The 21,682-nt window shown below is 44.2% G+C and overlaps 1 protein-coding gene across 2 annotated transcripts in view; it reads left to right on the top strand.

Moving 5' to 3' along the window:
• The window catches only part of LOC130251558 (uncharacterized), a 59,313-nt gene that overhangs the window by 21,882 nt on the left and 15,749 nt on the right, over positions 1-21,682 (top strand). Inside the window, exon 4 of one of the 2 annotated variants that reach the window (XM_056488269.1) lies at positions 21,203-21,256. The exons of the other annotated variant lie outside the window; for it this stretch is intronic. Within the exon in view, the coding sequence (XP_056344244.1) occupies positions 21,203-21,256 (54 nt within the window). The remainder of the gene's footprint in view (positions 1-21,202; positions 21,257-21,682) is intronic. 2 annotated transcript variants of the gene reach the window in all.

Here is a 21,682-nt window from a genome sequence, read left to right as displayed (position 1 = left end):
AATTTTACCGCCTCTGGTTGGACGTACTAATTTTAGCCTTGCTTGCAACTCTTCCTTTAAGCCTACAAGATGGTCCCACTAAAATAAAGGACTATGCATTTATTTTCTAAATATCTCACTCTAAAAGTGAGATTTCGATTTCCCTATTACATTGTTGGTTTTTCTCAGTCCTGCTGGCAGCATACATCCCATGAATACATAATGCAGAGACTTGTATTTTCAGTACAGTTTCCCTCACCCCCTTTTCAACCTTCTAGCCAAGTTTCTGCTCACAGAACATTCAAAAGGCCCAGTCTTGCATTTCACATCACCCAAATCTTCTACTGATACTGACAGACTTTAATTAGTCTCACATCCTTAAGAGAGAAGAAGAAAGCTGCTAAGTCTGTGCCCAGCCTTCTGTTTTTTCAGAGTGCACATGAGTAAATGGGGCAATGTTTCTTTTGGCCCAGGTGATTTCTCTGATTTGGATCCCAGGCATAGCATCTGCCTGGTCTCCCTTGAGCTCCTTTCAGCACTGTGTTTAGGATTGTATTGATGAAGGTTAGGGGCTAATTTAAACAAGCTTTCCAAATTGTTGTTTTTTTCTGGGGAAACCTTGTGAGAGTAATTGGCTTCCTTGTCCATTTGCTCTCTACAATTCTGGATTAATTGTGGCAAGGATTTTTGCAAAAGAAATTGAGGTCTGGAGTGGAGGTGGCAGTGTGTTTTTTCAATAACACTTTTACTGTGGATTTCAATAACATTCCATGATTGTGGAATCCATGTTATAAAGAAAGGATAGTCAGCTGGTGGATTTAATTTGAAAGAAAGTATACTGAGGGCATGACATGACATGCTCATGCAAAGTGAGATGCAGCCTGAATATTTTATTTGGTCATTTGTATTTATTTTTAGAATTTTAATTGGTTAACTTTCAGTCAGTAAGATCTTGAAGCTTTATGATGAATCTTTGCTTGCTACCTGTACTTATTTCTTCTATGAAAATCATTCAGAACCCTCATTGCCCACTTACAAAATGGGACCAGAGTGTTTGTTTTTTGGTCTGTTTCCATTTTCCCAACAAAAATGGCTTTTATTAACTGCCTGGGCAGTGTGTGGCATCATGTGTTAGTCAGGTAAACAAGGCATATGGGGAATGTTAATATTAAACAGGCTACTCTAAGGCTTCATCTGGGCTCTGTACATCAAACTTTTCTTCCTGTGTGATTCTTATCCTTGCTATCAGATACTTGCCCATGAGAACACAGCTGAAAAGTTTATCAGCTGGACATTTTTTTGAGCAGCAGATGTGGCTTTCACTCTTAACCCTGAGCCTTACTTCCCATTCCTACAGCTCTGTGCTGCTGACAGATGACAAAGAGTATCAGGCAAGACGAATTTGTGCCTGAAGCAAATGTGTTGTGTGATAAGAAGGCACTTTGGGGGTGTGACGTAGCATGGGTAACTCAAGGGTGGATGAAGAGATGCCAAGTGCTTTGTATCAAATTCTGTTTGTTGGCTGGTGATAGAATATTAGTCCAGAGGGTTGTAGTGTAGAGTGGCTCTGTGTTGGATGTTTAAGCAGATTTTGCTTCCTCCCATGGGTCACTGGCAAGTGGTGTCCAAATGTCTCCCTGTATTCCAGGGATTTGGTGCCTTTTGGTACAAAAGAGTAGCAAATTTGGGAGACAAGTGGGTTGGGGGCAGAGTGCCTTTAAGAAGTCAGGGAATTGCTTTCTTGGCCTGTGGATAAATGGAAGTCTCTATCATCCATGCCTTTCAGTTCAGCCTCCTGCAGCAGGGAAGGCTGTACCAGGAGCAGGTTTAAAAAGCCCTGTTTTGGTTAGATGCCAGGCTGTGCCTTTCCAGCTTCACAGGGTACAGTAATTCAGACTTTTTGTGTTCCAGACATGAGTTTGGACTGTTGGTGGATGTGTTTCCCACCCTGGCTGGTCAGCTTGCCACCCAGTGTCTCCCTGTTGAGGCCAAGGGAGGATATTTCTATGCATGCTTTTCTTCACTTCTCCAAAGGACTAGAAAATTAGCTCAGAAGGCTTCTATTCTTTCCCCTAATTGGGCAGAAATGCCCTGGCTTGTGCAGACACTCACACTGCTGCTGTGAATGCCCTCTCCCAGCAGCCCTTGGTCATGGTCCCTGGACAGACACGTTGTGCATGCAGGCCCTGCTGCCAACCCCTTGCTATTTAATGAAGCCTGTGGTCACCCTGCATGGCTGCTGCCACTTTAGCATATCTGGCTTTTTTGGCAATGCTGAGAGCACAAGGTCAAGGAGCGCAAGGACATGCTTTGGTTCAAGGTGAAGGCACCAGGTTCCGAGGACTCCAAGAAGTCCAGGATGTCACAAAGACTTCTTGGAGTTGCTGAGCTCATTCCCAGGGAACTAATTGGTCTTGGCATGTTGTGTAAACAGAGAGGAAGTAAAGGATCCTCCTGTGCTCTTCAGTGGGACTGCCAGGAGCACCTTTGAAATCTACTTACAGAAGCTTGTGAAGTCAGAGTGTAGCATTTGCTGGGAGAGAGGTCTCTTGGAGGGAGAGCAGCTTTGGGGTGGTACAACAAGCAGTCCAAATTCTTTGTGTGGGTATGTGGCTGATATGGAGAGTGTAATTTTGAAGTACAAGACAGAGAGTATGGGTACATGGGTATATTTCCAGGTACATTGCGAAGTGATTAGATAGGTTTCCTGTTTGCCTGCTTGTATGAATAGACAGATCAGAAATTCACAGAATATCTTGAGTTGGAAAGGACCCACAAGTCCAACTCCTGGTCCTGCACAGGACATCTCCAAGAATCACACCAATGTGCCTGAGAGCATTGTCCAAATACTTCTTGAACTTCAGCAGGGTTGGTACCGTAACCTGAGGAACCTCTTTCAGTGCCCCACCACCCTGTGGGTGAAGAACCTTTTATATTCAACCCAAAACTCCCCTGACAGAGCTTCATCCCATTTCCTTGGGTCCTGTCATTGGTCACCACAGAGAAGAGAGCAGTGCCTGCCCCTTTGCTTCCCCTCATAAGGAAGTTCTAGGCTGCAGTGAGGTCTCCTTTCAGTCTCCTCTTCTTCAGGCTGAACAAGCCAAGTGATCTCAGTTGCTCTTTATTTAGCTTCCTTTACAGAGTATCAGTACCATATTCTTTTAGAGGCTTAGTGCATTCCTTGAAATGCTTTGAGATGCTAGGATGAAAAAGGCTATCAGAGAAGGGAAAATGCATCCTGTGCTAACATTTGTATTGTTCATTGCAGGCTCTGCACCCCCTTTGGTGCAGATTTCATCTTGATTTGACACTGGAATGGCCTGGTTATAATGCCTGATGGTGCTTAGCTGTGTAATATCAAGACCATCTTCTTCCTGCTGTATGTTTCAATACTGGCATTTTGGTTGGACTGGGCATTGGTGAGGTGATCAGCACTGAAAACTTCCTTTGAGTCAATACTGATTGCACAGAGGCTGCAGAACAGCATTCTCCACACGTGACCAAGGACCCAGTGTGTGACCCTGGTGCACTGGGGTCTGGGCTTTGGGCTGCTAATGGCTCCAGGGTGACATTTCCATATCCTTAGCACAGCTGGGTTTTGCCCTTGCATGTCTCTCCAGGACTTGACAAATAGCTTCCAGATAGCTTCCACATGTGAGCTCGTGAGTCCTTTTCACCTCTTGGCCTCCCATTTGAATCCAGGCCTTTTCAGTTCCTGAGAATTGTTACCATCTGTTTGCCCATCTGAGCTTCTCTCTGTGGTGAGAAGGTGCTGGAAAATCTACTGCTAGTGGTAGTTTTGGCACAGCCTCTGCCCTGGGCTTCACTCTCCAGAGTGACTGAGTGGAGTTCAGGGGCTGTGCTGAGCATAATGGCTTACACCAGTTCTTAAGGGACCCGGTACCAGAACTTGTCTCTCAGGTGTGGGAAGTTGGGCCATAAGCAGTTCTTTGTCTGTGGGCTTGTTGAAGCAACATAGTAAAGAAAGTATTGCAGAAACTGATTACATCACTACAGAATGAGAAATTCTGCTTCTGGTAACCTCCTGCAATTTGTTTTTAATTTTTCACCCCCAGAAATATGTTGCAGCAGCTGTTCTTACAGCACAGAAGTGCCTGTCTATCTCAACCCTGACAGTGTTTGGCACTGAAGTGACCAGCAAGCAAATGCTATGTGTGCCTGCTGCAAGGGAGTCCTAGTATGAGGAAATTTAGGCTGAACATGATCAATGACATTCTGGTCTACTCACCTGCAAGGATGTAGTTCCATGGTGGGAGGCTCTGGGACTCTATACATGTACCATATGAATGGGAGATGGGGCATGGGACAGGTATCTTGTTCTTTTCATCTCTGGAGGAGCTGAGGAGATGTTCTCCAGTGGTTTGATCTGTTGTAAAGACTGGCTCAGTGCCAGCCAGCTGATGTCCAGTTTACTGACATTAGACATTGATCTGACAGGTGGAGAGAGGGAGAGTGGGAAGAAAACATGCTGTCTGGGAGGTGGAGAGAGACTCAATAGCAGGGAAAAGCATGAGGAACTCCATCTAGCCCCAAGGAATGATTATGACTCTGCCAGGCAGCAGATACCTCTATCTCTGTGTCTCCTAAGTGTTCCCTGAGTGCTTATCTAATTCATGCAAAAACATTAGGAAGTGCTTGTGTGCAGCTGCAGCTGGATGAATTGGAATGTTAAAGAGCAGTAACCCAAGCAGAACTTGGCCTAGCTGCTTCTTAGAAAGCATAATGATTTCCTCCTGAAGGAGGCAAGTAAGTTGACTGTGTCTTCTCACTGATGGTAAGGTTCATCTTGCTGCCAGGCTGTAAATGCCAAAGGCAAGGCAGGCAGGATAATCTAATCCTATTCCTAAACTCTCCCCATCAACCAGTGTACCAGAGATTAGAGTATTCTCACAGAATGGTTGAGGTTGCAAAGGCCCTCTGGAAATTATACAGCCTATACATCAACAGCTTCTCCATGAGGATCTGTGTTCTCTGTGCATTGTTGAAATACAGGATTAATTTTAGTGCAAGTCCACTCCAGTTCTGCCTTGCCCCATGGTATCTTTTGATACTGTGTTCACCTTTCAGATGTGCTGCTAGCAGACTTTCATTCTGCGCACACACCTCTCATGCATCTCTTCCACTGTTGTGTGAGCCCTGGCACAGAATGTGTTGTCCATTCCTAGAGCGAAATGCTTCTGTTCTTCTCCCTTGATGTTTTCTATCCTTGTTTTGTCTCAGTGCATTTATTTATTCTGGTTTTGTAACATGTGCGAAGGGGCAACAGCTCAAGAGGGAGATGGACAAATTAGTTTATTTCTGGAAATACCTATCGGTCTCTTTTTCCTGGGGTATGTCACTGTGTAATTTTGATGATTTTTCCTGGTAGCTTGCATGCTGGTGAATATATCTATCTGGACTACCAAGGGAGGGTGAGCCAGAAGCTAGAATAAATGCTGAGACATCTGAAATGTGGTTCCTTGAGGTGCTGCTGTGAATCATGAAAGACAGCAGGGATTAGGTTGGTCAGGGTCATTTGGAGAACACAAGAGAGCTTGGTTGAGCAAAAGGAAGATGAGAGGAAATTTGATGTGGTTGAGGTTTGAGAGGCAGAGATCTGTGGAACAGGAAGGTTAAGAATAGTGGAGACAGAGCTAGGGAGAGTAGTTTTGTTGTATTAGGATTCCCAAAGGGACAATAATAGCACCTGGCACCAGTAGCAGAAAATTATGAGCCTGAGGTTAAAGCCAAGGGCTTATCAGTTAGATTGGCAGGCTTGCTGGCTACCTTCCCAACCCTGCTGTCTTTCTTTTTTTTCCTCAAAACTCTAAAGCCTGGTAAGAAGGTATTAGACTAGAGCTGACTCTTTGGCTGTAGTCCAAAGAGAGCAGATCAAATGGGCATATGGACACCATTGGCTTGTGGCCTTGGGATATGACTCAGAGAGAAGTCCTGAGTGATGCTGGTGATGCTGTGTACGACTTGAACTGATGGTTTGGTAGGCCTGGGAGGAGCAAATCTGGAAGGAGGTAAAGCACTTCCACCTGAAAGCATCTGCCAGAAGCTCTGCATGTGAGTGGACAACATTGCAGTTTTGCCCTCCAGCATTTTGCTCTCAAAGCATCACACATAATGATTCCTACTGAGCTAATAGAAGGAAAAGCCCAGTCTCCCATATCTACTGGCAGTTTTTTATGGTGGGCTGCCAGCTGGCCACAGAAAACATCACTCAGCAAAACCGAAAGCTCCTAACTACAGCAACAACTGGTTAAAATGTGATTGGGTGTGGGGTGAGCAGCAGCCACAGAGGAGGTGCTGGGTTGGATCCCCAAGGGTGGCCATCCTGCAGCATATCACTGTTCTATCTCTTGTGTGTTGACTTTTGCAGGTCCTTTTCAAATTAGGTTTTCTGAAGGATATTTTCTTTCTTATTTTGACACAGTCCTGTGCAGGAGGATAATGTTGGCATGTTGTTTCCCAGCCCCTGAGCTCAGCCCAAGTAATCTCAAGAGCCTGATAGATTAAGAAGTTTTGCTGCATCTGTGTATATTTTTCAGAAACACTAGCTTGGAGATGCTGCTTGGAAGTGAAGGTCAGGACTTTCTCTACAGTGCTCTCCTCTTCTGCAATATGGCTGGATTGTCCTCACCTCCCCCAGTCTTGATGTGTCTGGACTAGAGGGGCTGTCTGGGTTTGGTCCCAGTGTGGCTGTTGAGTTGGCCAGATACCTCTCCCTGCCCACACCTCCCTCAGCATGTGGCTCATTGTGATACAAATATCTCATCCTTGCCTGGGGAGAGAAGGAGCCTGCAGGCAGCTCCACCATATGCTGTCACTGCCCAAGTTGTATCTGGTCTGCAGATGAATGCATCTCTCTTCAGGCCTAATAAGTTGCATCTCTTGCTTCTTTTGTATCTTTGCAGTGGTAGCAACCTCTGAAAAGGAGAGCCTTATGGTTTAGTTCTTTGGAGGGCCAGTGAAGTGGCTTGAGGAAACTGGGGAGGGTGAATGGCTATTTAGAACCAACCTGGTTATTCCTTATATAGTCCAGAGGGCATCTGATGGTGGTGGCAGTTTTCTGCTTGCTTTTTTGACTGTTGTATAGGTTAAGGAACTGAAATAAGCAGTAGAGATAGATTAGGGATTTTTTCTATGTTCCTGCAATTCCACCATTAAGCATTGAATTCCCTTAGGATTCAGCAGCCACAAGGTAACAGGGGCGGCTATTGCTTAGAATTCAGATGGTTATAGGCTTGTTCAAAGCACTATACAGAAGAGATGGTAGTAAGGAATGGAAAACAGCTTGCTTTTCCTTAGCTTTTCCCTGGCATTGCTTAGCTCTGTATGTGTGAAGCAGAACACCTTCCTTGCCCAGCATGGCTTGGCAGTGGTGTCTGAGAGGTGACACGGGTGTGCTTTGAGCCCTGCAGTCTGCAGTGGGGCACTGCCCATGGGTCAGAAGGAAGGAGGGAGGCAATGGTGTGACTGTGGTAACAGCAGCAACAGGGCAGTCATGTGATGGTGCTGATTAACTATTAATGCTGGGCGTTTGTTCTCTACTTTGTCACCTCACACAGAGAGCAAGCAGCTTGTCCAGGGCACGTCTGAGTCTTAAAAATGCAGCAGGCATTACTGCTCAATAGGCAGAAGCTGGCTGAGCTTTTAAGGCCAAGCCTGTGGCTAGAGTAAACACTCTAGGAAATGCTGTTTTTGAGACCAAGCTTTGGAGTGGTAGAATAGCCAGCTTGGCTGTCAACAACACAGCTGTCCTTGGCGTGGGCAGGGGTTTAGCTCTGATTTTCTGCCTTAGCTCTGAATAACCTCTCCATTGTTGGCTCACATGAGAACCACACTGCTGGGCTCTGCTCGGGCTTTCTTTCAGCCTGTTGATGTCAATGGGAGTTTTGGGCATTGGTCCACAGCTCATCTCACAGGAGGAGGCACTCAATAGAGGCATCTACTTCTCATGTAGATGGAGACTGAATTAAACCAGAGCAGATTCCCATGTAAAACTCCCTGCCCTTTTCCAGAGCTGTGAGCCCAGATATGCTTCTTGTTGAGCTGCAATTTGTTTTGAAGAAATTATGACCAATAAGGGAGAGACAAACCCTCCCAAATCCTCTTCAAGGAAAAAAAGTGTCACTGCTTTTTCTAAATTAAAAATTTCAAACACATAGGTGTCCTGGGGTCCGCAGGTAAATTAAAAATAAAATGTAAATGAGGGCACTTAAAAGAAACCTTATGAAATTTCCTGGTTTTCCTCCTTGCAAACAATCTTTTTGGTTTCCTACTGGACTTTGACTGTTTATGCAAAGCAGTTTTCATAGGAATGAATTTGCAAAACTGAGCTTTGTCTGGAGTGTTAGGAATGTAATGTAAATGAAGTCTGTGGTCATGTCTATACTAGGAAAAGCAGTATTTTTAATTCAAAACCATGCTTGTGCTTTAAAATCCCGACATATGCTTGCAAGCTGTATTTTCACTTTCACGAGTTTGATTAGGGAAAAAACAGGTTGATCTGCTGTGCAAAGGATAAAACCCTAAAATGCTTTGCAAGCTACTTTGCAATCTTATTGTAAGCATGCTATTTTTGACAGCATAAACAAAATAAAAATTTGTCTACCTGTAAAGGCTTTAGAAACTCCCTATCTTGCCTGTGACTTCAGAAGCTCATCAAAACCATCATATAGGCTCTGCTGTGTTGTGGGCATATTATAATAAAGGAACAGGGAAGAGATTTTAAAAAATCATTCTCCAAATTTCAAATCTAGTGGATCTGTGTAATTCCTAATATAGGTAGAAATATCTTTAAAATAGAGCCAGTCAGATTTCTGATTGTTCTCCCTTCTGTAAATGTGTTCCTTGTTATGTTTCAGGTGATGTGGTTTGCAGCTGGGAGAGCCACCATAGGTCAGGGAATGCCCTGAGTTTGTTCAGGAAAATTTGTTACTGCTACTGTTTGCTGTATGTGCCAGAAAGACAGACAAACCTCACACAAGAACATGGTGTACCTGACTGGATGATAGGACTGTATATTGATCGTACTTTAAAGTGAGTCTTAATCTAAGCTGCAATGCTTTGTTCAGAGCTCTGGTGGAAATAGCACAGCAAGTTCATGGCATGTTTATTTTCACTGTAGTACTGAGTTTGGTGTGCTATCCAATCAAGCTCTTAAATAATTTTCAACTTAATTTCTTGTCCTCTGAATAACAACCAACACTATTAGTTTCTAGTTATTGTTAGTGGAATGAGTGCAATTATGAGCACGGAAAGTGGTGCTCTTGGAAAATATTTTCTAAGCAGAAAGATTTATAGTACAACCATTTCAGCTTTTTTGTCTCTTTTCTTTCGTAGTATACCAATGTTCTATTCAAGCCTGACTGCTACAAGAAGCGTGAAAGAGAATTTTACTGTCCCGTTTGCATTTTGCAGACTCTTACTATGGGCAGTTGTGCTAAACAGCCTATGGACTCTCTCTAGAGCTGAGTGAAATGGTAAAACCACAAGAAGCTGAAAAAAAACCAGATTGCTGTCTCATGATGGGGCTTCTGGTAGGGTTAGAGGTAGAAAGCAGCTGTAATTACTGCTGCAACTGTGACACTTGCCTGTGTTGCTCAGTCACTGTATAAAACTCTACTGAGCTGAAGCACTGGTTCATTTGCTTTCCAGATGTGAGCATCCAAATCAAACACCCTCAAAACTATTCATATAAACAGGTGTAAACATTTGCTTTTGTTATAAACCTTTCTCTGCACAGAGGATCCTAATGAACTTGTCCTTGATACAATCTGGTCTCTTTTTAATGAGTTAATCTGAACTTCTGCCTTTCTGCAGTGTGGTGAGTGAAGGAGCCCTCTTGGTCCTAGGGCATGACTGTTTTGTAAGCATGATGGGCCAAAATCCTGAGCTGAATGAAGCACTGATATGATTTGTGCATTAAGACTGATACATGTGCTATGAACACTGACGTGCTATACAGGCTCTGATATGGATCTTGCAAGCTGTTGAGTTGATGGTTTATTACCAACTGTTTGGAAAGTGGATCTTGATGCAGACCATGGAGTGGTATGCTTGAGGGCAGCAGTTCTCCAACAAATACTTCATTCCTCTGTGGTTTGCTGTCCTCTGCTAACACCTGTTTAGAAGGACAATGATCTGCTTCTGGCTCTGATGGTGCCTCACTGCCCTCACACAGAGGCATTTCAAAAACTTGGCAGAAGTAACGCATATCCTGAGCTGGTACCCATGGACAAGATGCTGAAGCTCATAAGTAGAGATTCTGAAGCTCACCAGCTTATTGGAGTGTCCAGGGAGAAACACTGCTGATTTGGCTGTATTGCTTCTTGCAGTGGGGATGGTTCCCTGAACCAGCTTTACACCACTTCAAGCCATGTGCACCTGTGAGGATGTGAACAAAGAGATGCAAAATGGTATCAGAATCTGCAAGTGCTGATCAGCAGCGTTGAAGGGAACCATATGCCAGCTTAAAAGGAAGGACAGTGTACCAGGCAGGAGATACTGGGTCCTCTGAAATATTTTCAAGCTGTTCACACGGGTACAGGCCTAGGCCAGCACTTTCAAATTTGCTAGGTTGAGCCCCATCAGAAGTTCCGAGTTTCAACACTGGAGCACCATCTGAACAAGACTCTGTGTGCTGTGCTTGTTGCACTGTGAGGCACACGTGGGCATGGGACAGCAATCTCCAAGCACAGTCATTAGTTGTGTTCTGCATAAATGGATTAGCTCCCTGGAGTAAGAGGCCTTTATCCTATTAGCTGTCTAGCTGCTTCAGCATGTTCCCTTGTCACTGATGTGTAAGTGAGGTTCAGTGAGGAAGAGGAGCAGGGGGACAAGGAGGTGATTGGGTGGGGAATGTGGCAACAGTTATGTCATCACTTCTCTCTGAGTGATTAGTGTTGTACTGTTCCCATTTCATGGATGTCTATTTGTAGGCAAAAATGGTATCTCAGGTTTGTTAATCATCTTCTGATGCAGTATTTGTTTATTTTCATGTGCTTATGCAAGCACATGAGATTTCCCCAACAGGCATAGTCATGTGAAAGGAGAACATGTTTAAATATTTTGCAGGGCAGTGCAGACATAGCACGTGTGTGCCTTGGGAGGAGAAGGAGAGGGACTCTGCTGCCCTGTGTTCAGAGCCTGAGCAAGCCCCATGGCTTGGGATGTTTGCTTCTTTAATACAGGCTCGTTTTGGCTTTCCAAAGCTGTTTATGTAGTCAGTCTGCTTTTGGCTTTTTCAAAGTTTCTCCACAGTCCATGAATCCAAGTTCTCATCTGAAGATGTGACCTTATGTTTTCTGCTTGAAGTTCCACTTGTGAGTGCTCTCAGCAGCATCAGATAAACCCAAGGCAAGGGTTCCTACAGGGTAATGTCCTTTGCACTCAGCTGGAGAGCATGAGAGGCAATTCAGAGCCACATTTTGAGGTTCCTATTGTGAAGATCCAGGCCACTTACAAATCCATTCTTCATTTAATGCAATGAGTGTATCTCAAGTTGTCCTATTTTTGAGAAGCCAATACTCTGGCTAAAAATCTGATGAAAAGGTAGATGTTCCAGGTTCTCCTTAGAGAAACCCACTATCTCCACTGGATATTTTCTGTGGTGGTTAGGAAGATCTTGTGTGGGTTTTATACCTCCCGAAAAGTTCCTTGTGCTAACTTTAGGGCAGGGTTTTGGACTGACAAACAAGTATTTAAGTCCAAAAATTTTTACTTTTAAATATAAATACTTCATATGAACATCTAAAATGTTCTAGTTGTGTCCAAACCAGGAAGAAATTTGCTTAAAAATCTAGACTGGAAACCATTTTGAGCTGGTTGTTCTGGCCTATTTTTTCTTTTTGCCATCCACACATACATCTATCCGTTCATGTGGCAAACCTGTGTGAGCATGCAGTCTCTTCTGGAAATCTGGTGTTCCACATGCTTGGCTGTTCACTCTGTGGCTGGTGTGCATGGGGCCCCGTGGCATGCACAGAACATTTGCCATGTCTTGTTTTTTCAGTTACCCAAGGCTGGTGTAAAGGCACACACTCTTATCCCTATGTCCTCTGGGTTTGGAGCAGCCATCTGTGGATTCTTTTCCTCTTCACGTTCCTGTAATGTCACAGCTGACAAGAATTGGTACTTTTCTTCTTCTTTCCCAGGGTATACAGCTGTGTGATTTTTCAGAGCTCTCTGAATCTCCCTACTTAAAGGGGAACTGTGTTTATACTCTATTACCTGACTTGTGTTGATGTCTACCCTTCTTGGGGCACTTGGGGACAGCATTTAAACAGCCAAGGGAAGAGTCTGGGGCTGCTTGTTCCATGCCCCCAGCCCTGCCATCTCCCATGTGCAGCAGCAGTGGTGAGGGGAATGGGGTAAAGCTGCAGGAGGCAGTGTGCCTTGTGCCCTAGCTCTGCCTGAAGCACAAGTCTGTGAAGAGGGAGGGCTTTGGAGTATGTCCGAGCCAGGGCCTCAGTTAGAAGTGAGATAAACTATAGAGACATCAGATGATATGTTAGACTGGACTGGACATTCCCTGTGGACAATTTTGGAGCCAAGGCCAGGAAGGAAGGGAGGAAACGGTCATGTTGGCTGCCCTGAATTAGAAGCTTTGTAAGCTTTTTCTCAGGAGCTGCTACCATGCCTGCCAGCTGTGAAACTAGACCCCCTCAGTCCCTTTGCACCCCTCCTCCTTTCACAGACTCTAGTGAGCAGAGGGGGAAGCCCAATCTTTGAACTTTGGTAGCTTTGGCATGTGCAGATGAGTGATAGGGAATTAATGAATCCTGCCCTTTCTTTACATTTTTGTTACTCCACAGGTGCTGGAGTTTTTGGTCAGGTCTATTTCCTGCACAAATGGAGCTTTGAGTTTTTTTTCCAGGCCTCAGAGGAAAACTCAGTGTGGGATTTGGGGTTGGCATGGAGTGAACAGATGAACCATCTGATGTACCCTGCAGATCAGCAGACTCAGACTTTGCCAGACCAGCAGGGAAAGTGGCTGCTGAGCCAGAGATGCTCCGTAGAGAGTGTTCACTTCCTCCATCCCCAAATTCCAATCAAAGGGCTAGTGGTAAAAGTGCCAGGGCAAATACAGCCTGTTTTATCTGTTGCTAAAGGGACAGGGCTTCTGTAGAGGTCCACAGTATATCTGGAAACTGTATGCCACAAAGGAGACAGCGGAGCAGTAGAAAACCAGAGTCACCTACAGACAGGCAGACAGTCTGTTTGTTTAGACCACAACTGTGTGAGTAGGTAGCTGTGTTTATGTTAGCTGTGGCTCTGGTGTGATATGCAGAAAAAACTTCAAAAGCAGCCTGTAATTTGAATAATTTAATCTGTTCTCTGGGCCTTGGGAATAGTGGGAATTCAGATGTTCTGCCAGGTGGCAGACCTTGCTGGCCAGACTTCAGCTCACTCTCTTCTGTAGCAGGCATTGCCCAGGCCCTGGAGCCTGGTGCCACTCTGCGGTGATCACTTGCACATTGCCTTTCTGGACTGCAGAGCAACTGGGCTGTGCTTTTTTAGAGAGCAGCTACTGACTGAGACTGACTTGCTGTTCTGCCAGTTTATGTTTGCTGTAGGCTCTCACCCATTTCTCTTCAGCAGTGATAGCTGAGCTCTTCCCAGTAGTGCACAAAATGAGGTGATTGATGATACCATGTTGGATCGCATTTTGGTGACCACAGGAATTATTTTGTTTTGGTTTTTGTGGTCTACTGTTTGCTGAGTGCAAGTCTTTGCACTACACCTCTTTCTGTAAGGCCTTGCCTGGCTTTTTTAGATTTGGATTTGTTCTCAATGATCACTTAATAATCAGCCTTTCCTCTGCTGCCTTGTCCAGATGCACTAAGCTGTTGGTGTTTTGCACTATATGGAGGCTTTGGATTTTTGGCCCTTGCTGGCAGAGGTGCTGCCTGGATAACTGGGCCTCCCATTTTGGTAGAGATGACAATGTTAAGAGACCAAATATGTGCATGTTTTGAAGGAACTTCAGATGGACTTCAGAGGATAAATGTGGCAAAAAAAAAAAAAAAAGCATGAATGACTAAGCAACTGAGTATTAACTGGAAATAACATTCAAAAGAGTTAAGAGGCTTTTCAGGATGTTCCACAGTATCACAAGAGCTTAGTGGTTGGATGCTGGGGTTTGTTTTTGTAGGAGGACCTGTTGGCCAAACCATTTGAGTTGGCCTGTATTTTAAAATGCTGTGAGGCTGCTTAACTTCTGATGGAGAAGTCTGGAGACTGTGACTGATGATAACTGTAATTTAAAGCTATGGCTGAGCTATAGCCTTCCTGTTGCTGTGCTGCTTCAGAGGCTGGGCAGGGAGCTTGTGTCTGTGTCTGGTACATGGATGCACTGGAAAGTGGCTTTGCACCCCTGGGCCCAGACATCCCTGATGATGCAGAGTACCCTTAGGTACCTGCTAGGAAAGCCTAGCCCCGGTTTGTCTGCCAATTTAAATCATGTATGCCTGGGAGCCTGAGTCTGGATGGGGCTTGGTATCAGCTGGAGTTGCTTCAGCTTAAAAGCAGTAAAGAGAAGCTTGTTTTTTCTGTACAGTTTTTGTACTGAAAGGATAAGAGGTGATGCCCATGTCCTAGTAGCACTTCTCAGGGCCAAGGAATTAAAAAACCTAGTCCAAAATCAACCTACAAAATAGCTTTTTTCTTTTTTTTTTTTTTTTTTTTTTTTTTTTGCTTCTTATTCTCCTAAACTCATTGGGATGGCAGCTTCCTGTAGAAAGCTCATCACTGTGTTGGCAAAAGGACAGGAACCATGGCCCTGTTCCCTTGTGCCCTGCCACATGAGCATGAAGCAGTGCTCTCCTGGGTGGAGGATTTCTCTAAAGCAGAGGGCACTGGGCTGTGATGTTTAAGCCTGAAGGTGCACAGAGCTATTGTGTTGGGAAAACACTGAAAGCTTCAGCCTTGCTACTGAACTGTGTCTGGGGCTGTGCTGGGGTATCACACCTGGCCTGTGTAAGCAGTGCCTTTGGGGGTGGCCAGTCCCCCTCCTCTAATTCATCCTGTGCCCTAGAAGGGCCTTGCTGGATCGCTGTGCTCCATCCTGGCTTGCTGCATGTGCCTCCCTGCTCCGGTGGGCGCAGCTGTGGGCCTCCCTCCCTGTGCTGTCACAGTGCCACAGTGGGGCCCGGTGGCACAATGGCCACTTTGTGCAGCACCCTGAGCTCATCTGCCCACTGTGCTGCAGCTGCACCCCTGCCCTGAGCCTTAGCCCTGTGCAGCGCTGGGGTGCAGGACAGGCCTTCACCAGCAGCTGGCTGCGGGGAGAGCTGCTCCTCCTGAGCCAAGCCTGGCTCCAAGGCTGTTGGGAAAGAGATGGGCAGGCTCTCTGCTCTGAAATGCCTTCGGGGGAGGAGGGCCGTGGGGCTGTGCTTCCCTGCTGGCTCACTGTGTGTAATGGGATTGGCATCGGGCTGGAGCTCACGTGTAGGCATTGCCTCTGCACCCGCACCCACTTCTCCTCCCTGTCCCAAGATGTGTCCTATTGAGGCCCCTTCAGCCCTCTGCTCCATGGGCCATGGAGCTGCCTCCCTGCCTTGCTGTGAGGCAATTTTCCCTGGCACATTGCGTCACTGGGCATGGCTTTTCCCTTTTCATCAGCCCTCTGCTGTGACTTAGAGTAAAATTTCTCCTCACACTGTTCTGTTTCTTCTTTCAGTTCATTTTTCTTTTTTTTTTTTTTTTTTCTTTTTTTTTTTCTTTAACAAAGCAAGCAACATCACCATTCTGTTTCTCTGTTTCTGTGCTAGACATTCAAGCTTGGTCCTTCTTGTTCCTGGAAGACTCTCTGGATGACTGGGTAGCTGACTGGTAGGGCTAACAGCATGGAAGTAAAACAGGGGTAATTGAACTGAGGAGGCTTTTCTCTGAAAATTTAAACTTTGTATCCTGTCAAGAGCCTTAAGATGTCAACAAGAGACAGAAGTGTCCATATCTTTAAAGTGCACTTGTCCTGTGGAGGGTCATGAGCAAACCTAAGGAAAGGCAGACGTCAGGCCTGCTTGATGTTCTTTGGGAAGTCTGGTCTTTGAGTCAAATTAAAGCACAGTTACTGAATACAGGTTTGGGGTTTTTTTAATTTTTTTTTTTTTTTTTTTAATTTTGAAACCTCTCTCATTAAGCAAGTGAAAATCCTTGCAACATTCTTAAATTGTAACAAGCTGATTGATTATCAATATGAAGCATTTGATGAAATGTGACATTAAATGATTTGTTGAGAAATTGAGAGCTCCTGTGCTCTCTTTCTTGAAATAGGCTAAATTAGTCTAAGAACACCAGTAGTAATTAAACTACATCCAACTCTGGACAGGCCAGTTTAAAACTGTGACCAGATAATAAAACTAAATAAATAATAGCAATTAACACTTCTCCCTCCCCCACAACACTAATGGACAAAAGAGTTGCTTTGTCTTGTGGAGGTAGTGAAAATGAAACTATTCTAAAATCAGAAATGTGTATATAAAAAGCAGACAAGATGAAAAGTGTTTATTAATACCTATTAATGTAAAATATTTTGCACTGTATGCTGGTTTAAGAGTTTGTTCAAACTCTTAAGCATTTGAAAATTAAGTTGTGATGGCTGTCTTTAAACTGTGCATTGACAGTTTTAAATACTTAGTTTTGAGCTGTTGCAGCAATGTGACAACTTCATTTATCTTGAGGATATCAGTATTCCTGGAGTGATCCAGGAAGCATTAAGAATGCCTGTATTTTGATTGTTAATATACATTACAGTCATCTGGATGGTGCAGTTTGTATAGAATAGTTCTGTGGTAGCTTTCATGCATAAGCAAATGCAGGCATTCACCATTTCCTTCTGGGTTAGTTCAGAGCTGCTCTAGTCAATGCTAGAGGACTTGGAGCACTGCTGCTTAAGCAGCTGGAGGTATTTCCTGAAGCAAGGCTGGACTGGAAGCTGTACTCCAAGAGAAACAGGGCTGGTGGCTCATCTCGGCTCTAATGGGGCTATTTTGATGTGGCAGTCATGTCCAGCAAAGCCACATGTGTGGCAGATCAGGGGTTCATTTCCACATTTCATTTGGTGAATATGTTATTTCCAGTCCCTGCAACTGTCTTTTGAATCCAGGCTCAGGACTGAGAGAGTCTCTGAGTTATGAGCAGGAGGTGAGATTGGTGGGCGGGCTCTTGGGCTGAACTGATTTTGCTGCTTTCTGGAGGATTAACTCTAAAGTGTTTCAATTCAGCTTTACTTTCAGAGAGAGGCATAACTCTTGTGTCCTCAAAAAAGCTTTAACATTTCCTTAGTCATGTCATTTCCTCCTTTTAGCAGAAGTAGATATCACAGTAGATAGCAAAATAAATTTCCCTTCATGCAAATAATAGTGCTCCCAAGCTGTATTTTTCAGCTCTGATGCCAGCAGTTTTGTTGGAGAGCAGCAGGAAAGACTTTTTAATTGAAGTAGGGACACTGCCTCTTTTTCTTCCATTTCATTTTCTGCAGGTGGAATAAAGTTTTGGAAACCATACCCTGTGGTTTTATTCTCAGCTCTGCTACTAATATCCTCTATGACCTTTGACAAATCTCTGCTCTGCTCATTGTCACAACTCCCAGAAAATAGCTTGAGGAAATAAAACTGCACTTTCACATTGGTGTAGTAGTTAGGAATGATCCCAGGGTTACTAAACTGAGTATGTCACCTTTCTTACAGGCCGTTTCCCCTGCTTTAGGCTACTGCAAGTCATGTAGCCAAATAAATGTTATTTCAGCTCTGCCTTGTATCTGTATAAATAGGAGTTAATGAGTTGCTGCATCCCGTGGTTGGCTTGTGACGTGGAGGTCTCCAGAGGGAGGATGAGGAGAGGCTGCTGTGGAAAGTCCCTGGCTGTTGCTAGGCAGCACTGCATTTTAGCTTCCCTGTCCGAAAGTCTGCACTCAGGTTTGGCAAGAAAAGGGGAGACTGAGGGATGGAAAACCATTCAAAGATGGCTTGATTTTTTCTAAAGCATGGCTCTGCTGTGCTGGGTGCAGAAAGCGTGTGGCTGCAAGTGAGGTGGAAACAATTTGATTAAATAGAATAAGATTTGATAACTTGCCCTCCATGTATTCATTCTCTGCAGGATCATGTGGCTGGCTTGCTCTCTCTCCCTCTCTCTTTCAGATCTTACTATGATGTGGGATCTGGAGACTGTAAGGGCACAGCACAAGTGGTCTTGCTCTGATTTCAGTCTAAGTAGAAATAAGAGAACTTAGAGTTCCAGGGAGCTTTGTATGCTGAGGTTTATGGTCCAGTTTAACAGCCTGTGGGTGAGGGGATGTCATGCTTTTATTTTTCTATTAAGTTCATCAAGAGGAACGCCAGGAACAAAGAGGAAACACAAGAGAAACAAAAATTGTTATGTAGGGTATCTTGCTCTTGCTGCACAATGAAACCTCTGCAAACCACAGTAGTAGTGTAATTAGTGGTAAGAGTCTCACAACAGCATCACTAAAAGACCACTTTTGTTTCTTACCAGAAGAGTAGGACTTGGGATAGAGCTGAGCACTTGAATTTCTCTTGAAAGAGTCTGGCTGGTTGTCCATCTACCTGCAGGCTAGTTCAAACCTTTCATTCATTCTTTGGTGTCATCTTGTAATTTCTGTTTCTGTTGGTCCTTCCTGTATGTTTTAATATAAGGCCAGGATGGGTAAATACCTTTCTGCCTCTGCTGATTTTAGTTGGGAAATAATGTCTTTTGTTGCACCCTGATGAAGTCATTGGAAGGGAGACCTGTGGATGTGATCATGCTAGGCATTTCATCCCACTGGACTGTACTGGAAGGTGTTGTACTTGCTCCTTGGCCAACAGAGCTCTGTTTTTTCCCTTTCGGCAGAGGATTCAGTGGTGCTACTGAGGCAATGTAGAACTTTGTATCACAGCTTCACTTCATCCTGAGAGTTCAGCCAAGTACCCCTATAAAGCTCTGCTTTACAGTAGCCTGGGGAAGCTGAGGATCTCACCCAAAGTTAAAAAGCTTATAGTCATATGGAATGCAGCAGGGTATGTTCTGCTCTAACAGCATTCTTCCCCTAAAGGATGGGGCTCAAAATCACAAGTCCTGATTCTCACTTTCATTGCTTAACCCAGCTGTGTCTCACACATTTTATCTCACCAGTGGGCTTGTGGCTTGAGCTATCTAGCCTACCCTTCTTCATCCCATTAGCCAACATTTCACAGGAGCTGGACGAAAAACTTAGGGAGAGACCAAAACTTTGCAGGACCTCACAGCTTCTCACTTTGCTCTTCCTTATACCCTGGGTTTTGTCAGTCCTACCAAGGTCTCCTTCCTTCTCTCTTTTTCAGTGTGTGGTTATGGGGGCCTTAAGAAAGGCAGTGACCTCATAGTAAATACCAGCCTTACTATAGCTGCTTTGCAGCCTGGCTGGGAGCTGAGGCCTGTGATATTTTATAGGAATTCCCAGGGTTGCTTGTTTAGTTGGGCAGCCGTGGGCTGGGCTAGTTAAGGTCAGCAGTTCCCTTTTTCTCCTGCCTGGTTTCTGCAAAGGCCTGTTGGGTCCTTTTGAGTTAGAAACCTTGGAGCTCTGCTGCCAGGTCAGACCTGGGACCTGAGCAGTCAGACACAGCTACTGTTGAGTCCTTTGAAAAATGGAGACAGCAGTAGGATTCCTCTGCTAAAGGATTAACAGAAAAAGCTCAAAATTCTTGCAGTACCGCCCTTCTTCCCCATGCATGCTTAGATAGTGAAATACACTGTCCTTGAGCCCCAAACTATTCATGTGAAAGTTTCAAAGTGGGGATGTGAGCGTGCCAAGTTCTGGATTTTAGATCAAAGAGGCTGATGTGTGTAGAAATGCTGGGTGGATCTCTAAGTCCCTCTCCAAGTTTGGGCAGTAATGTGGATTGGGACTGCAAAGATGTGCTTATGGGATGTAGAGTGGCAGAGGGCAGTGGAGGAATGGGACTTCTTCCCACCTCCCAGCAGGACTTTCTACTGGAAAAATAATAAATACTTTCACCTCAGCACTGACTTCAGTTTTGGGGTGGTGCTTTTTCTTCTGAATTTTTTGGAAGTTGTTTATGTTTTGGATTTTTTAGGCTTTTTGAGTTTCCAAGCCTCCCTGTACTGTGTTACTTTTATCTTGCTTTGTGCTAGAAAAAGCAGAAGGGTAACAAACAAAAAGAGAGAAAAGAGAGAAGTCTAGCTATTTACCACTCATATTGGTAAGATGGTGGGATGTCCTTCTACAGCCTTTAAAAACTTCATCTGAAAAACACTTCAGTTGCTTTGTAAAAGCATGTGAGTGTGGGGAGTGTTTTCCCATACTTCACCCAGCTTTCCAACTGGAGAAGTGTTAAAAACAGAAGCTAGGAAAATCTTTTATTTCTTTCAGAAGCAGATGGAGAAGATTCTTCCTGACATGCCTCCCTCACCAGGTTTTTCAGTATGAAAAGTGTAGTTGAAGTATTTTTTTAAATGAAAGAACTGTTCTCTTGAAGCCTTGTTTTTCCACATGGGAGTTATTTTGTGACGATTTTTTGAGGGGAAAGAATGATTTTATTCATTTGCCAGCTTTCAAAACACTGCCTCAAAACTGGGATAGAACTTCAACTCACCTGTTTATTTCTGTGATTTCCCAGAATAATTGCTGGTTCAAGTATATCCTGTTTGCTAAGTTGTGTGGTTCGTGTTATGACAACTTTAATGACTCTTGCAATATATGGCAAAGAGATTTAGAACTTCAGGCAGGTGCTTTTACCTTGGTTGTTTTTTTTTCTTTTTTATTCTAAATAAATAAGCATAATGAAAATATCTGTTAAATAATGGGAACATCTGCATTTACATGAAATAGACTATTTTTTCCTTTGTAAAGGAAGACAAATTCACCTGCTTCAGGGCAGAGTCTTACCACTAATTGATGGAAATTAAGAAGAAACTTCCTTTCAGGCAGTCGTTCTGTCTCTTTCCTTGTGAAATTTCTTGTATGTTCTTTCAAAACCCAGGGAATCAGCCACTGCCAAAGGATTCTGTGCAGGCTGTGTGAGACATTCTCAGATTAGGTTGGTTACTTGTTGGCCACCTTTGGTAATCCTTAATCTTTCATATCTCACTTAACCATGCATCCATCTTGTTTTAATGAAATCTTGATTAAAAAGGACTCCTTACAATATCCTTCTTTCTGTCCATTCATGCTATTTCTACTAATCCCTGGATTCTACTTCTCTTTCAGAAGATGCTGCTTAAGAAGAATTGTGGAGCGAAGACTAGAGTAATTAAAATTCATGTAAGTTGCCCTTTTCTGGTGCACTTCATTCATCTTTCCACATGTACCTAATGTGGTGATTCTGTGGCTCAATCAGCTGCATAACAAAAGTTGCTAGTGAGGAGTATAGAATGCTGTAGTTTTGGTTAGGTGCTGACAAGGCTAATAATACATAGTCTTTTCCATTTTGGAGACTGTGGTTTCAAAGCTTCCTTGGTGTAAAAGCCCATGCTGTGAGCTCCTACAGCAGAGCTGTGCAGTAGGGTGTCATTTGGATCCTTCTTGGCCAAGGGGTGTTTGGTAGGGGTGAGAGGTCTTAGGTAGCTGGGAGAAAGGGACTGTATCTGCATGATGCACTGGTGTTTGCAGAACCAGACGGGATATGGAACTGGGTGGTGACAGATAAAAGCTACAGTGCTTGGATAATGTTTCATCCCAGCTAGGAAT

Source organism: Oenanthe melanoleuca, chromosome 3, assembly GCF_029582105.1.
Source record: "Oenanthe melanoleuca isolate GR-GAL-2019-014 chromosome 3, OMel1.0, whole genome shotgun sequence".
Taxonomy (NCBI): Eukaryota; Metazoa; Chordata; class Aves; order Passeriformes; family Muscicapidae; genus Oenanthe; species Oenanthe melanoleuca.
The sequence above is the reverse complement of the archived record's forward strand: the minus strand, read 5'-3'. Positions and strand labels throughout refer to the sequence as shown.